Genomic DNA, 19298 nt, shown 5'->3' with positions numbered 1-19298 from the left:
CACCTACTGTTTTGTTTTCAGCCTTTGGGGCTTCTGGTGAAACTGACACAGAAAGAGTCCCGTTTTAGTGTTTTAGTGCCGGAAGTTACCATTGTCAGCCCCTCCTCAGGGAACTCTGTTCTTCCACCAAGACATCAGATGCACTGTCGGTGACTTATGACCTGGACTGTGTGAAGGTAGTTAATATTGAACTGTTAAATATTTACATACTTTATGTTAAATATTAGTATTTACCTTTATATAGACATATAACTATACAAAATATATATAGGATTTTGTTTTTGACATTATGGAAGATTAGCTGTGCAAAGAAATCACTCTAAAAGTTAAGCACCTTAAAATGCCAGGTGAAATTTTAACAAACACAAAAAATACTTTTTCAAAGCATGATTGAACTGACAATAAAGTAAAGGGGATCAGAATAATTAGAGGTTAGAAAGAAAGAAAAGAACTTGAGAGCCAAAGCAGCATTTGCCCTGAGGCTCTCCGCTGATCCAGGTAGCTGGGACGCTGTACTGCCTTAGGCAGTCAAAAGGAAAGGAAGCCTCAGACCAGCAGGGTAGGAGGTCAGACCGTAGCTCTTGCAAAATGATGGACCCGCCAGCGACTGACCTCATTGCTGGGAATGAAAAAAAATATTCCTGTCCTCACCAAGAAAAGACTTTTCTGTTTCAACTTCAGTTCAGGGTGGGGAACTTTCTACAAGAGTTCCAAACCACCAGCAATAACCACTCATATGCATTTGTGGTTGAAATTTGTCCTAGTTCTGTGACCCCAAAATCCTTTCGTCAAACATTCAGTTCCTAGAAGCAAACTCAAATACTCTTTAAAGGAGCATATTTTAAATCCAGGCCTCAAAGAATGCCTATTGTTAAAGTTCTAAAGTGCAGGGGTATGTGATTTAAAAAAAAATCACTAAAACACACAGAAATAAGCCACTGTGAGCAAATTAGTGGAAAACAATAACCTGCCTAACAGTCAGACCCACAATTAAGTCAAAGGTGTGACTCTAGGGTCTGGGACTTTGCTCTGGGAAATGCCCTCTGATGCTCCCAACCCACTTCTTAAAGCATATGCTAGGGCACCCCACCAAGGGCCTCCAAATCAGTGTATATCACCAACTAAAAAGCTGATAAATGCAGAAGAAAACAAGCTTACAGGTGAAAAATAATCAGATATTTGAGGAGTACAATCACAACAGAAGAGACAATAAAAGGAACAAACTGTACTAGACAAACCAGAATGGAACAGGGCAGATCAAAAAATTAAAAGAAGCATAATAAAGATCTACACAGAGATATAAGGATAATACAAAGGAACAATCAGCTATGCAGAACCAAATGGAAACACTGGGTATGAAATACGTAATAACTGAACAAACCCAATAGACTGGATAAAAACAAGAATGGCTACATAGCTGAAAAATGAATAATGATCTACATCAGCTCGAGGAATTTTCACAGAAGATACTAGAAAGAGAAAATATGAAATAACATTTAGAAAACGATAATGTCAATATCTGTACAATATGAGTTACAGGAAGAGAGAAAGTGGATTTAGGAAATATACTATTTAACAAAATCACAAAAACTTTCAAAAATTAAAAGATCCCAAATCAAAGGTCTCATGGAGCATCAAACAAAAAATTAGGAAGAAAACAAAGCTTTGACACATTATAGTGAAATTTAAGAACACTAAAGATAAAAAAATTCTATAAGCTTCTAGAGAGAAGGAGATAGTCCACAAAAGAATAAATTAGATTGATATTATCCTAACAGAGACACTGGAGACAAAAAAGCAACAAAGTTATATTTTCTAAGAGATGAAGGAAAATAACTTAGAATATTTTATCTAGCTAAACTAGTATTTAAATGTGAGAATGTAAAGATGAAACATTCAGACATATGAGGCCTTAGAAAGTTTACAGCAGTCTCTGAAAAATGTGGAAGAAGTGCTTTTATACTTAATATACTAATATAAGTTGTTATTCTTACTATTCTAAATACTTAGTAAACACATGAAAGATACTCAATACCACTAGTCATTAAAGCAATGCAAATCAAAAGGACAAAATATCACATTATACCTACCAGGATAGCTATAATTTTATAATTTTAAAAAAATGGAAAATAATAATGCTGGCAAGAATGTGGAGAAATCTAAGCCCATATACACGCCTGGTGGGAATGTAAAATGATTCAGCTACTGCAGGAAACAATTTAGTGGTGCGTCAAAAAATTAAACAGGTTTACCATATGACCCAGCAATTCCATTCCATACATCTACACAAAAAACTTGTACAGTAGTCCTACAATTTCGCTTTCCATGGTTATAGTTACCCAGGATCAACTGTAAGCAGATGATCCTCCTTCTGACATATTGTCAGGTCAGTAATAGCCAAATGCTATGCCACAGTGCCTACTCATTTCCCTCACTTCTCATCCGTAAGCATTTTCTCATCTCACATCATCACAAGAAGAGTGAGACAGAATATTTAAGATATTTTGAGATTACATCCACACAACTTTCATTACAGTATGTTATTTTAATTGTCCTATTTTATTATTAGATCTTGTTAACCTCTTATTGTGTCAGATTTATACATTAAACTTCATCATAGGTGTGTATATATATGAAAAAACATCACATATAGAGGGTTCAGTACTATTAAGGGTTTCAGGCATCTATGGGGGTCTTGGAACATATCCCCTGCAGATAATTGGGGACTATTGTACACAAATGTTCATAGCAACATTATTCCTAACATCCAAAAAATGGAAATAGTCTCTAAATGTCTGTCAACTAATGAATGGGCAAACAAAAATGTGATATATTCATACAATGGAATATTATTCAGGATATAGATAGCTGGGGTATCAAATTTGGTATTAGGGCAAAAACACATCATAAAGAAAAACAAGGGACATTATAAGCAAAAGAAAAGAAAAACAGATGAAACAGATACAACCATGAACATATAAATAGAATTAATGGTTCCTTGAAAAATTAGAACAAACCTCTGGCAAGAATGAGTAAGCAAAAAGGAGAAGATGCATATGAACAAAACAGAATGAAACAGGAAAACAAACACAACAGAGATTATAGGAACAAAAAAATTATGAATGCATTTTTAAGAAATTTTATTTAAGTGTTCGCCATATATAAGGTTTATGGGAAAAGCATAAACCTCATGCTTTTTTCAATGATCAGCATTCCCAGAAAATTAGGAATAGAGCTTTAACTTCATGAAAACTATATACCAAAAAATATAAACACCATATTCAATGGAGAAAACTTAGGTATTTTCCTATTAAAATATGGAACAAAAATGCCACTTTCACACTACTGTCTAAAATAGTATTAAAGGATCAGTCCAATGCTCTTAAGACATAAAAAGAGAAGGAATTGGGAGAAGAGATTACAATTTAACTATTTGTAGCTTATGTGATCATCTCCATTGAAATGCTAATAAAATAATCAGAGGAATTATTAGAATAAGAGAGTTCACATTATTGCTAGATATAAACAACTTTCAAAGACCAATAGCATTCCTTGATTTCAACAAAAAAAGAAAATATAATAGAGAATACTATTCATAATAGTAACAACTATAAAGTACCTATAAATTGATACATGAATGATACCTTTACTGAGCAAATTTAAAAGCTTTATTAGAAGACATAAAAGAGGATTTGAATAAATGAAGAGATATACCATGAATGAAGTAATTTAACAGAGAGAAGATTCTATTCTTTCCAAAGTACTCTACAAATTAAATTCAATCCTAATAAATATTTTGGCTGAATTTTTTAATGGAATGTGAAGATTTTATTCTAAAAGTTATATAAGAATAAAAATCCACAATTAGCTGGGTCAACATAGAAGAGCAAAGAGGGAGACTCTCCTTACCGGATATTAAGGCATTCTGTAAGTCTACAGTAATGAAAAATAGTTACGACATGGTATAGAAACAAAAAGAACAGCGAAACAGAATAAAACTTGTAAATAGACCCTTGCATATATGAGAACTTGACATATGGATTTAAATGGTACCATAAATTAATGGGAGAAGTATTTTCTAGAAGGTGCTGGAAAATTGGCTCACAAAATGAAGAAAAATTGAGCTGGACACCTATATTACACAACATAAGGTGAACAAAAGACAGATTCAAATGAAAAAGTGAACAGTACAAAGCTAACTGAAGAAAATGTAGGAGGAATATTTTTGTTACCTAGGGGTAGGGAATATTTCATAGCAAACCCATCAAACACAAATGTACATAAAAAGTAGGTCAATTTGACTATTAAAAAAGGTTTCTGCTCAGTACAGGACGCCATAGACAAAGTTAAAACGGGTAACAGACTAAAATGTGTAACATCTAAAACTGGTAAGAGATTTTTATCTACAAAACGAAAATGCAACTGAATAAAGAGCAAAGATGAGCAATACACAGACGACTATATATAGCCTTTCTTGTGTTAATAAGGAATCAGAGGCAACCTAGATATCCACCTCTAGGGGAACAACTGTAAAATGCAGTGGATGTATAGGGTGGAGTACTACACAGTGACACAAAAACAGCAAAACTGAGAGCACAGGACCACTGGAATCAACAACAATTGCATACACACGAATTAACACTACTTATTTTAGAAGGATGCATGCACAACAGGGCACATATCAAACAAGAAAGAGTGGGTGCCTATGGGACAGTGGGGAGTAGGAACTAAGGAAGGAGAAACCTAATTTACAACAAAACAAGGGAATGAGTTCTTGTACTGAGTGATGACCATGTGCTATGAACCGAGGCACATGATTAACGCATTGCTTTGAGGTACAATCAGGCAAAAATAAATTATATAAAACACATATTCACATATAGTTTGGAAAGCAGCAGCCATCTGGCTATGAAGGGAGAGCTGAAAGTGGTCAGGCGGCTACCTGTGAAACCTGACACTTTGAATGCCAGAGTGAAGACAGAGGACTGGACCTTGGTGACACTGAATCACTGGATGAAGCCTTGCCTGAACTAGGCCTACCTATAGACTACTCAGTTAAATAAATCAAAAGATCCCCTTCACTGTTTTATTGAATAGGCTTTTATTTTTTAAAAACCAGTTTCCCTTTACTCTTTTAAGTCAGGGGTTGACACCTGCAATCAAAGAATTTTAACATATTTATCCACTCCTGTACTTTAAATATTAAAAAAAAAAATTTTTTTTATATTGTGGCTTCACTTCTATATTTTGGGAAACGGGGAAAGCAAAAGCAAGCATGAATTTAAGAAGAAAAAAGGCAGAAAGAGACAGAACAGTAGCCACCATTTATTAGTTCTTATGTGCAAGGCACTATGCTAGGTGCTTTCCATACATTTGTCTCTAATTCAACAAACCCCGCCATTGGATATCACCACTGTAGAAATTAGAAAAGAGGCTCAAAGGAGCTAAGCATTGCATCTCAAGTGCCGCAGCTTCATAGTGGGGACTCATGGACCCAAGTCTGTCTAACGTCAGCCTGATCTCCTTCACACTATGCTACCTACTAGAAAAAAGACAGCAGGGAAACAGTGAAGGGACAGACACAGGGACGCACAAGAGGTATATACACACAGACAGAAAAAACAAGCCAGTTAAGGCACATACTGACAAGGAAGAGCAATTGTTTTTGAAGTAAGGACACTCATGACATAACAGGGTACACGGACCACTGGGGGTTGTCACTGCCCTTTGAAAAGCTCATGATCTCACTTGCAATGTAACTCAACCCTTGATGCACCCAGAATCTGCTCTTCTGTTTTTTACTTCCATTTTCTAAAACTCTTAAACAAAATATTTTCTCAAAGCTGTACTTTGAAGCACTGTTTTAGAGACTGAAGACACTGACTTTCAGATCTGAGTGTGAGGTCATTATTATCCATGTCAAAATGAACTTTTGACTGATATGCATACACAGACTGTGAATAAAAGGCTATTACAGTTTGAACTGTGATAGTATCTAAATGCCCATCAGTAAAGAATGGATACAATAAATTGTGGTGATACCACAATTATGGAACACTATGAGTTGTTAAAAAGAATCAGACAGACCTCTACATGTTGATGTGGAATCATTTCCCAGAAAATTTTTTAAAAGGTTAGGTACAACAGATATGTATGTTAAATTCATGTTACAAAGTCAAACACGCATTTATAACTGTAGAAAATGGTAGCAGTGGGTCCCCTGGGGAAGAAAATGGGGACCTTGGGTAGGAAAGAGATGCTTTGCACTCACAGTATGCCCACATACTTCGTACTGTTTTTAACCAAGTGGAAGGATAATCTCCCCCCCCCAAAAAAATTTTAAATCAAGTAGTTCTGTGTATCTTCCCTGCAGAATAAATCCAGTTTTGGGATCTAGTATAGCCTGAGTAGAATAAATAAATAGTTTTCTTTTCTCTTCTCCCACTGATGACACTGGAAGAACCTCCTTCCCATTTCTTTCTTTCTTTCTATTCCCTTTCTTCAACCATGCCCACCTATTTGTTTCTTTAAAAACAGAAACCTTCCTTATGTCATCCAGATTCATTGAAAACACACTATAGGGTAAAAAAAAGCACCCGTACCCCAATGCTTTAACATCTTGGTGTATGTCCTTCTATAGTTTTCTGATCCTATGTGCACTTACACTTGTAACTGCCCTTTCACTTAATACATGGACATCTTGGTCATTATTTAAAAAAATTTTTTTATTCAACATTACTTTTGTTTACTTAAGTAATCCTAACACGATGTTAGACAGTTTCAAACTTTTACTGTTTTAAACATCAAGATGAACATCCTTGTACAGAACTCCTGCACAAGTCCATTTTCCCCTTAAAATTTGGAAAAGCAAAGTAGCTCAGTCCCAATATTTGTTAACTTTACCTTTGAGCTCCATCTATAGTTGCTGCTCTGTGCACTCTTTTCGTAACCAGCCACAGATACTTTCCTGAGCCAGAGCTTGGGTCTGAGATGATGTCTTGCCTGTGTGGACAAGTCTAAAACATACTTCCTACTTCATGTATTTTCCTATACTCTCTTAAACAGCCCCAACTTCTGGACACTTGATCGCTATTCAATGCTAGAGAATTGGTTGCATTTCGCTATCTGCTTGCTTCTTGGCTCTCTAAATTGAGAGAAACATTTTTTCTTGGTTATTCTGAAATCCTTAACCCCTCAGATAATGTTTTTTCTTTTAAAGACTTTAAAAAAAATACAAAATATGATAAAACTACTAGTACAGTAATAAAAGCGAACATGTATGTAGTGTTGACTATGTGTCATTGCGCTAAGTGGGCTTTGCATGCCTTATATAATTTAATGTCATTTGGAGTTACATGATAAAAAGCATTCCATGGTCAAACAATCTGGGGAAAATTATGGGTCATTTTGTTTAACAATGGCACCTTTACTATGTTAATACACATTTACAAGATGTTGATTAACAAAGTTTAGTCAAGTTATTTAAAAACCACAGATTTCTTGAGGAGCTATTACTTCCAATAACAGTTTGCAAAACTGTCCTTAAATGTTACTAGTTTTTTGGTAAAAGCACTTGTAGCCTACCCTCCTTCTCTCATGAACGAGGACTATGCCTTTTAAAAATTCCTCATCTTTATGTCAATGAACTGAAAATACACTCAAGAAAGAAAAGCACCCATACTTTCACTTTTTATTTGGGGGCATATGTCCTTTTCTGTATCTCCTATGTGTATATACTTACACGCTTAAAAATGAGAAACTATTCTCTGACAAGTTGCAGTTGCTATCTCTTCATCCTTTACCCACTTCATACCTGCATTTCTAAGGTTAATTCTTTTTCCACTTTTCTCTTAATAATACTTTTCCTAGAAGAAATCCTCTACAAGTAAGGCTTTAAAAGATCATCACTTCTGCAGATAATTACTGTATCTACGTTTCAGGCCTTGACTGTGGTAGCACCCTCACATACTACCTGCTCCAGAACCCAAAGGAAGAACCTTGTGAACCTGCATTACACAACTTCCACAATCTGGATTCTCCTGATCCCAGAGTACACCTCCCAGCAGCCTGGTCCTACTTGTGCTTCCTCCCAACTCTGTGGAGGACATTCCCTTTTCCTTATTCTTAGCCAGATCCCACCTATCCTTGGGGTCCAGCTCAAGTGCCATCCACTTGATAAAGTCTTCTCAGATCTCTCCAGTCCAATTTCTCCCCTGCTCTGAACTCAAATGCCAAGTGACAATGGAACACACACCTTTGTGACAAATTTTGAACTGTTATCTTTTAACTCATCATGTGATTGCAAACTGCTGATCAACATACAGAGGGTGGGGACTGTGTCCTTCACTTCTGTATTCCATAGCACCTGGCACAGTGCGATGCAGACTAACAGTCAGCCAGCCACCACTGAAAGAACGAGATACTAAAATCCAAGTTAGCCCAATAATGCAACAGACACCAGAACAGTATGTACATTCCTCTTTTTATTTAATACAACAAACACGTAACACATACAAAAAGAAAAAACACTCATGTAAAAGGCCCTGTCACAAAGGATAGACAGGAAACATCTACACTGAATCAAATAAGGCTCCTGCTTTTAAACAGGGGTTTGCTAGCTACACCTGGAATATGAGCAAGGCTGTTGCGACAAAAAAAAGAAAAGAAAAGAAAAAATCCCCTGCACTGCACTGAAGGAGTATATCCATGGGTATAGTATATTCTAGCATAGTAATTTACTTGACTCACAGATCCGTATTAGGAATGTTGAAGTCCTCTCACATATCCAAAATTCATCTGGGTTTTATGAAATATGTAATTTTTGGTTAAAATGATTTACCTGTCCTTCTTTCCTCTTAGAAAATAGTGACAAGAGCTCTCTAAAAACTAGAGACCAGCAAACCACCCAAAGTTTGGAAAGCTTTACCATTAAAGTTCAAAGGGCAATAACAGAATGCAAAGGCAAGATGGCAGTGGGAAGAATTTAACCTCTGAGTCATTTCCTGGTAGCTCGTATTTAGTCAACCACTGGGAAAGACAGAATGGAAACACCTCGGCTCAGTGCGGGGTTCAGTAGCAGCAGTTTGTCCATATTCCTGCTCTGATTAGAGCCGGAAATTAAACAAGCACCAGTTCATCTCAAAAGAGCCTTATACAAACACACACACACACACATATCCACACCCATTCACATGTCATCACCACCCCCTTTTATTTAAATTTATTATTTTTACTAAAATAATACAAAAAAGGGAGACAGGTATATTTACAAAAATCCATGGCTGGTACAGTACATAATTTTTAAGACACACTAAATGCTACAATCTTTCAGGTCCTGAGATTATTACAAGTATCAACTCAAAGCTGTGTTCAGGTCCAGTTTTATAGGAAGAAAAAAAAAATCCCAAAATATTAAGTCACACACTTATTTAAAAATACAGTATATCCCTTCAAGTTAGCAAAACACACCTCCCTATAAACAAATGCAACACAGTAATCAGTGCCTTTCACCCAGAGGAGCAGAGATTATTTATGCTCCTTCTTTCAAGACTGGCTGTGAAACATGTTGGCATCTATGTCATGTGTGGAGGTGGCTAAAGTAAGAGGAAGATTCGTAACCGGAGGGAAGTTCCTCTACAGAGTGAACATTCACTGTATCAGTCCTGTTTTTTCCTTTTCCTTCTGTTACCAAACAAAAGTCTTTCCCTTACCACAATTCCTACTGAAAGGGTTGGAAATATGTGCTTACCCAGACTAAAAATCAGAATCCTTATTTCCAATCAGTTATAGCAAATAGGCCTGCAGTGCACATTTTTAAAACTGCAAATAAACTTTCTTGTTTGTAATAAAGAAATACCCATCACTTAGTTACCATGGTAGACTTTGATTAACATGTTATTTGGGGCACAAAATTTTCTCCAGCAAAAAATTTCTTTTCTTCTTTTAAGCTTGACACTGTTGAGCAAGCAAAACAGAAGAGCAAGCCCCAGATTTACATATTCATCTTGAGAAAAATTTGGTATCTTTGATATTTTTAAATTTTTTTCAATGACAGACAACAAAAGGACAGTAGAAAGCTTGAATTTTTTCTCTGGACGCTGGCTATGAATTTGAAGAATTATTTGTAGATTGGAAACCCACCTCTACTGATAGAAGGGCCCTTTGGTTATCTGAAGGTCTCAGAAGGGGTATGTAATAATTATGTAGGCGTAGCCAGGATTTAAAAAGTTGGTCAAAGTTGACCAACTTTCTGACTAACTATATAAAACAGTAATAATACCTTTTGTTAACTGAGAATAACTTCTCTTTTAATGCCTCTAGCCAAAACTGGGTATTTTGCAGATGTAGGAAAGAAAACCCAATTTGCTGGCAACAGGGCACATTACCCTACAAACAGCAGAGATAAGCAAAAAATAAGGAAAGTGTATGACTGCAAGGACAGAAAACACAAGACAGCTAGGATGTGACAAATTAAGCGCAGGCTGTCGCACAGAAAAACATGCCGACTGGCTGGCCTTGGTTACTGCTGACTCCTATTCAGTGTGCTCAGAGGGTAGACAGAGATGTTAACTGCAAAAACAGTTTTCCAAGTTCTCCTGGGTAATAATAATTTTGTTTGTATTTCAATTAGGTTTCCATTAGTGCTCTATTATAAAATATTTTAGAACTAGATTTAAGATAACATAGAATTATATTATTATTAGCAAAATGGGAGCAAATAATATATACAGTTTTCTGTGGAACATAAAATCAGTACTAAGGATTCATATGGCCTGTATGACTCAGACCTTTGCAAAGTAGGTTTACTCTGGGGAAAGTAGGAAAATAAGCAAGGCAGAGCATTATGAAAAATAAGAGCCCCTAACAAAGTTCTGCCTCTGTTAGATAACCTTGAGAAGTATCAAGAGGAAGCCATGAAATGTGGCTACTACATTTCATAGTAATCTATTTTAATACAAAGAAGAGGAGAAAAAAAATTCCAGTCACCAATCAATCTAAGTCCTGGGCATATACAGACTCCTTTAAATTATACTACTGAGATCATGAAACGGTTTGGAAAAGTGTCTAAAATTTCAGTGCTAACCCACTATAAAATATATAAGAAAGACTTGGAAATAGAAGTATTCTATTACAAAGAAATTTAGCAGAGATCAAAAACAGCTACTTTCAAGTAAATAGTACTTTGAGAGTGTCTGAGAAAAATGTAATCTAATATCAAATTGTTCATCAAACGCAGTCTGATTAAAATCCTGCTAGTCCCTGTCTGAGTCTGTGCTGGGATGTAAACAATCTACTAAAATATGCCTGTACTCTTTATTTTTTAATTCAATGGGGACACAGGATAGATGGCCTAAGTGAGAAAAGGAGATGAAAAACTGTTTAACTTTTTCTCCCCAGACTCTTAGCAATATGCAAGTTATATTTTAGTGTAGCAACTGGCTGATGAAATGGTTCACTTAAGAGCTCAGACTAGAAGAAAGAAAATGAAGACTACAGGAAATGCAGAAAGAAGAACTCCAACATTAATATTCAAAGCTATTTTTAATTAGAATCTGACTATCTGTTCAGCTCTACAAATTTGAACACTGTGCCACAGAATCTCAAACTTTCTTAGAACTGAACATTGGGATTATTTTATTTAACAATCCAAAGATATTCCATGATTCTACCTATAGTTTTGCACCAGTAAAAGGATGTGTATTTATTTTGAATATAAAGTTCACATTTTAGGATAGATGAACACACACACACAAAATCTCTATTTTATACTTCTGCTAATTTTTCGTAGAGGAACAAACACACATTCAATAAAACCCTTGTGCCTTATTTCTTTGGGTAGAAGTCTTAACCTGTTATCTGAAGAATGGAAAAATAGGGAAAATGTGGAAAATAAAGAGTGTGTTTATCTGCATAGTTGATATTTAGAGGCTACTAAGGCTTTATCTGGAAAAAGCAACAAAAAACCAAAAAGTGATTGAAAAACAAAACAAAACATCCTATCACTAGAGATTAAATAGGCCTTTGCCAATTCTGGGAATTAACCCATAGGCTTTCTCTGCTTGGACCTGGTGTTTTCTCCTGACTTATTTGAGCTGGACAATTTGTTCCTCATCCCCCTACATTCTCTTTCCTGACCCTGAAACATGTGCTACAATTAAAATCTACATACATGTTGATTTAAATCAACAACTGTTGCTCAGCAATTTAGCCCTAACTAAAAATGCAGCATCCATTTTTTCCTGTTTTTGTTTTAAATAATAAAAGGAAAATTCTCTGTATTACTATCACATGCCAGGATGGAAGGTGGGATAAAATGATCTTCATCTCCTTCTTGGGGTTGGGCAAAATCTGTTTCCTTCTACCCCCACCCTCACCACTCCTGCTCCAGCTAGGAAGTGAGTCCTGCCCCTCTCACCCCATTTCCTACCACCTGGGCAGTTGACGGCTCCAACTCTTTCATGGGCTGAAGAAACATATAAATTATAAAGGTAGACTGGCTAAAAGTGTGCCTAGCTGACTGTGTGTAGCACTTACCTCTTCAGTGCAAAGCTGGATAAGTGTATAGAACAGGAACAGTACAGAGTCTCTGGTTTACAAGAATGAGAGAAGACTCCTACCCATTCTTAGAAAGTTAAAAGCTTAGCTATCCATCACCAAACAATATAAGGAAATTAAAATGGAAGATGGAAAAGTGAGGCAGATAAAACTTCCAGGATCATTTATCAACTCCGATAACCAAGCATCCAAACTTTACCTAGCTTTAGTTCCACAACTGTGGTGAAAATCACACATGTAGTAACACCATAAAGGCTAAACAAATCTACTTCTAGTTCAGAAACGTAGTGTTATTCCCCCTCCCCATTTATCAATCTGAAACTAACCATTTTATCCCACCACAAATATGTTTAAATAACAAATATGCATCTAAATTAGAATTCTAGTGTTTTTTTTTCCTTAACTTCAAAATCATATGGTGCTTTTTATACCCATCATAGTGAAACATTTTTAGCCTCTGCAGGAAGATGATAATACTTTTTTAGTTATACAGGACATTTTAGAAAAACTCAAAAGTATTTTTGAAATAGTAAAGTCTCGATATCCCTGGGAGGTAGGTGAATATTATTATACCCAATTTTCTAATGGGTAATCTGAGGCACGAAGGTTAAATGATATTCCCCCTAAACATAGTAATTCAAGAGTAACACGACTGACCTGAAGCCACCTGATAATTGTTTTGCTGTCAGATAACACTACCAGGAGCCTCTGCTTTCTCCTCTTGAGCCCCCAGTCTCCTCTTCCCAATTAAAATGTACTTAAAGGGAGCACTTATTAGATACATTTGTACCAGGTTTTGAGGATTGGTTCAACTTAGTCTCCCTTAACATGTCACTTCTGTTTTCAACAAGGAACAGATGAATCTTAGATACTGAAAATTATGTTATCTTGCTCCAGGGAGAAATCTAAATAACCATAAAATCAGATTAAGACAAATGTAATTATCTGGAAAATAAAAAGGAAACTGAAGATCTCTCAAGAATGCCGTAGCTTATATTTGATTGTTTTCCTCAGCATTTAAGTCCTTCTACTTCAAAGTTTATTAACCTTTTGGTGGATATGCAGCTATATGAATTCTCCAAAAATCATTTCCCAGAAGAAAACATTATGCATTTTTAATGTTGACAAAATTGCTAACTTCCTTCAAAACTTATTTAGATACAATACCATGGTTTTAACTCTAGCTTTCCCATGTGTTTAGTCTTGCCTGCCATAGTGCACCTGATCAACTTGACCCACAAAACACTCATTATTCCAATGCTTTCTCCAATATACTCACGCCAAGTTTGAAGGGCATAGAGCAGTGGGTTACATCCAGGAATAGTTAGTAAGCCCACTAAATTTATTTCACTCGTAATAACTGACTTACTATATATATATGTATACACACACACTTATGTATGTGTGCATATAAATATATATACACACATACACGCACATTTTTGTTAGCTTCTATAGATATTCAAAAGGGGAAGATAGCATCTTGTGAAAAGACAATTTCCCAATCCACCCATTTGAATTGATTAAAAGCAATGGAATAAAAAACAAGGCAGAAGTTCTGCAAACACTGAAGGGAGAGTGTTCAAAAAGGATGTGATGTTATAGCAGCTACTAGTTTTATATATATATTAAACATGTTTATGTATATATACACACACAAACATGTATGTATCTTACACATACATCCTGATACATATAAAGAAAAACAAGAACATTATAGTACGACATGACGTTGGCAAGTCTGAGATTCTTCCTCTTGAATCCCCTTACCAGTCTGTACTTTAGAATATCTGAGAACAGTTTTGAAAGAGGGGGAAAAAGAAAAAAAGGCACTTAACAAAGACAAAGGCCTGAATTTAGCATGTTTTAGAGTAATAGAAGCATTTTACCAGAGCTAAGAAATGATTTACAGAGTTAAACTTTTCCTCTTAAACTTTAAAAAATAAAAATTGCAAAGCATGTTTGAAATCATTTATGTACTACTGCATCTTTCTTCTGCTTCATTATTACAAAAGCAAAAGTCCCCCAAAGCCAACAAAACAAAACAAAAATCATACATGCACCATAGAAAGTAAAAGTGCCTCTTCTGAGAACCTAAGGTCAGCAGAAATGATAGCGCTGAAGCACAGGGAAAGTTCTCAAGTTTGGCCTGATCATAGATTTCTCACTCTTCTATTTCTAATTTAAAACAAAACAAAACACCAATGAGCAAAAAAAGCAAACACAAATCCAAAACCTAAATTATGATTTAAAAGAATACAGGAACCAGTGTGCTTTTATGGTACACTCCTAAAATAAAGTATCCTAATTCTATACACGGGTCAAATTATACGACAAAGCCTTCAAGAAATGAAGAACTGTAAATTAGATTAAAGTCGACCAATACAGGCAAAATTCATTTTACAAATGTAGCAGCAAATATGATAGGTAACTGGAGTTCTAAGAGATGATCCCAAGGGACATAGAGTTCTCATAATCAATGGCAGTTTGAATAACAGTAGAATTTCCATTTCAGAAAATGTCTGGAACCAAGTAGAGGTGGAAAGGGGTGCGTGGTAGAGGGCAACCAGAAAGAGAAAGACTAGAGGTGTCTGCCCTTTCCAACCCTGGGTAGTAAACAATTTAGCTCTGCTTTGGGGAAAAAAAAATCCTGGGTTAAAAATCTTTTCCAATAAATTGTTTTCAAACAGGTGTCAAACCCACAGTTTCAAACATGTATGTGGCCCGGTTCTTCCTCCTACCTTGGTGACCCATACGTTAAACCCTATTTAACTTCTATGATATAAAAAATGTAATTTGGGCTAACAACATCCATCAAAGGGGTGGTAGGCATGAAAGAATGTACTGACACAATCCTCTGATTTCCTTAGAATACCAGGATTTTGTGACTTAGATTAACCTCGCTTCTTTCCAAACCTTTCCTCAGGCTGTTTTAAAACCATTTCTTCTTTTGCCCTCTGCTCTCAGAAGCACACGAGAAAGAATTATAACTGATTTACAATAGAATTATTGCTTGCATTGATTCTGGAGGCTCCAAATGAGCTTGACACTTTGCTCCCAACAGTCTCCAACTGAGGCTCAGCACTGCTATCCCCGAGGACAACCATGCTGACCGTTATTGCTTGTGAATACTGAGGATTAACGTGTATGTACAGTAACAGCTTATACGTCAGTGAAGGCAATTGAAAATACAAGACAGTTGAAAACAAACAGCTTAATTTTCCTGAATCAAGAATCCCGCTGAGTGGGATGTAATTCAGTGTGCTGATTACTTTGCATTGGGATGTTGCTAATGCTTTTCAGAAATACACACTGTTCTATATCCTTTCCAAATACCATTTTAAAAATAACATAATTTGACTTTTAAGTGCAAAAATACAGTATGAGTCACAAGTCTCTGTGCTAAAAAATAACCAATTTATGTTTGTTTTTAGTAAGAAAAACTGTAAAGATAAGTGACCACAAACTATGATCACCATTTTCAATGGTATGATCTAGAAAAGAAATAGTTTTGTATTTACATGTAGGAGCTTTCTGATAATATTTTATTAAGAAATATAAGGGTGTTTGTTTCATTTGTACAACACAAAAGGGTAGTTTTGATTGAAATGGGTGTAACTTAGTGAAAATGTGGTGGGGTGTGAGGAGGGAACCGCAGCCCTCAAGGAATCAAGAATGAGGAAAACAGATCGTAATCTCCATATATATATATGAACTTCTCAGAGCCAAGGGCCTTCAGATAGTTTTACTGGATAGTTATAAAACGATAGTGGGGGGAACAGATAATCCTTTTCTTCTCTAATGACAACAAAGAATCATCAGGGATCTTCACACAGCATGATTCAGAACTGATGGATTTAAAAAATTAAAATTAATATTCCTTGATTTCAACTATTAATGAATTTATATACAAATAAATATATGTGTATACATATACACAGATGAATACACACACAATTATCAGCAGGAAAAGAGATTAATATGCATATGAATTCTCTCATGGTATTGGAAGTAAAACAAAGGCTAGCTTCCCAAAGGAAAATGCATACATAGTATTTAGCAAAGAGGTTTTTTTTCAAATTATATAAAAGTAAGAGGTATGCTACACTGGAATAACTCAAGAACTGGGTAAGTTTCCCTAATTAAGAACCAAAGTTTATCAAACATACTCGATTCAAGTCAAATCTCTGCAACATCCCAATATCCTTCCAAAATATCTACCAGGATTGAAAAGACATTCATATTTGTTTTACTAGTAAACTAAATTCTTAGAGGCAAGTAAATATATCAATGATTCCTCTGAAATAATCCTTTCCCCTTACTATAACAAGTTCTTGGAACTAAAGTTTTCAGTTACTTATTAACTTTTTTGCTATGAAGTAAGCCAATGTGACTTTGAAGTCAAAATATAGGTATACAGATCGGAATAGATCTGTGGTAATTTATTCAGTCCTATAGGCTATTTGGGACTTTTGCTTATAAAAGGGAAAAAAAGGCTCAGTTAGTACTCTACTTGCATAAAATCAACAGCATAGGGTGATTTGTAATGAAGACTATGCAAGAAATCTTGCTACTACCAATTTGATGCTGTTTTTTAGGTTGGTCTGTCATTACACATGTACCAAGTTTACACCATTCTTGGGTACAGTTTGAAATAAGAAGTCTAAATAGGAGGAGAGAGAGAGAAAGGGGGACTAGATCAGTAATGAGGTTCAAAAAAATAAATAAATAAAACGTATCCAAACAGAACCATTTTTCCCTTAACATCCTTTGTTGAACATGCTACTTGCCTAAGAAAGCTGTAATAATTAAGAAGTCTTATTAACTGCAGGTTTACTCACTTATCAATATTCTAAGTAGATATTAATAAAGCTTTAAGATCCCAAATGCTCCAAGTCAATTTTACTACCCTGGATAAGGGAGTAAAAATACACTATGATTGTTACAAAAAAATAATTGTACACATAATGATCCCAATGTAATTCCTCCCCTTAAAATACTATCTTAAAAATTCCAAAAATATATATATGCCATTTGAATGAGCAGTGAAGAAGCATATGTAATACACAGTTATCCCTGTTTATATCACGGGTGATCACCTGGAGTACAACTAGCCAAGAGAACAGGAGAAATTATGAACTGAAGTGAAGCTGGGGAAACTTAAGAGTTCACAGAGCAGGAATGTAAGGGCTAAGAGCACAAAAGCTGTGGCCCTACATCACAGATACCCATTTCTCAAGAGACGAATGTGAACACAGTCACTTTTTAACATCAAGAATGGAAATAAGAATTAACCAGTCAATTCCAGATGCACAGACCACCTGAAGAAGAGAGGTAAGTGCCTGCTTCTGAATGGAAAATGAAACTGACCCTTTTACAAAAAGGGGACATCTGTCTGTTAAGAGCAACAGTTTCAATTTCTTGACTTTTTAAAAATCTTGATGACTTAATAATATATATCACTGTGCTAAAATTACTTTCCTGAAGTATCTTTAGTCCACTGATTTACATGGGGAGTTGCTATATACTAGAGAAGATTCAAGTTTGTTCAGGATTTTTGAGGGTACAGTATTTATTCAGCTGTTATCTGTATCAGACATAGGGTCATTAATTTTTTGTGGCAAATTTGCTGCATAGTCCATTCAAATACACATGATTGTTACTCCTGACAAACTGGCCTAATTCCAGATATGTTGCCTTTTATTATGCAGTGATGTCTATAAGTGTTCAGATCCAACCCCCAGGATGGATGGAGTTTACCCAAATCCTCAATTTCCTTCTTCCTCCCGGGGAATAATCAAATTTGTACTTCTGTGGGTTTGACAACTGAGTCTCTTTCAAGTCAGTTAATATGGTAACTTTGTCTTTCTTTAGAAGAGACCAAAGGTCGCTAACTTTGCACAAAAGCACTTCTTCCTCCTGCACCTGGCTTTACTCAAGTAATGTTTTATTTTCCTTTTCCTCCTCACCACAGTGCTTGGGACGAGAGAATGTAAACATCGACAGAACAGCAGCCCTATGACCACATGAGTACTTTCCCATCAGGTAGATTCCATCAGCCAGCTAAGCGTCTCCTCTCCTTTGCTTGCAGGGAAGTCACTGAGATTTCCGTGGTAATTTAGTGTCCCCTTTACTTTGGCCTCCATCTAAGAAAAGAGACATTTAATTGGTATGGGTCAGCATGGCATAAAAAATAGATTCAAGAAAGCAAAAAGGACAATTAACTTTTAATTTTCGTGTGCATGGCACTGCTAAAAATAAAACCTCTAATATCTTGCACACTATATATAGCATTATAGAAGTTGAGAAAACATAAAGAAGATACTCAACAAAAGCGATCCTCTTATGTCAATGACTGTGATTCAACTGATTTTCAGTGCCCTATGAATGAATACTACTTCAACAGGTATTTCTTATCCACCTCATAGCCAATTGTGTGAAATGCTATGAGGATTTACAATGCTTATAACACAAAGACATAATCCTCACCTTCAAGGGATCTACATTTTTTTGAATCTCTTAAAAGGCCAATTTTATTTCCTTGCAAGTGAAATTAAATTTCTTGCCATGACATAGCATTTGATAATTCCCAGTTATTCAAATAAATGGATGGGGCACACTGCTAGTGAAAAATCCAGCTGAATCTTTGTTTTGGTTCTAAAATGGCAAAAACTGTGATAGGCAAGTCTGCTGCTGGGAACAACGGTTTTGTTTTACATAGTTTTACATATATGGCTATTTAT

General features: G+C 35.6%; 1 protein-coding gene across 4 annotated transcripts in view; it reads right to left on the bottom strand.

Annotated features, from left to right (window-relative positions):
• Positions 1–8461: 8461 nt before the first annotated feature.
• Positions 8462–19298, bottom strand: part of UBN2 (ubinuclein 2) — a 71066-nt gene continuing 60229 nt past the window's right edge. For all 4 annotated transcript variants that reach the window (XM_036905499.2, XM_036905497.2, XM_036905498.2 and 1 more), the window contains one exon: positions 8462–18701. In XM_036905499.2, the coding sequence (XP_036761394.2) occupies positions 18652–18701 (50 nt within the window). In that variant the 3' untranslated portion in view covers positions 8462–18651. The remainder of the gene's footprint in view (positions 18702–19298) is intronic.

This window comes from Manis pentadactyla, chromosome 7 (genome assembly GCF_030020395.1).
Source record: "Manis pentadactyla isolate mManPen7 chromosome 7, mManPen7.hap1, whole genome shotgun sequence".
Taxonomy (NCBI): domain Eukaryota; kingdom Metazoa; phylum Chordata; class Mammalia; order Pholidota; family Manidae; genus Manis; species Manis pentadactyla.
This window is presented reverse-complemented; position numbering and strand designations above follow the sequence as displayed.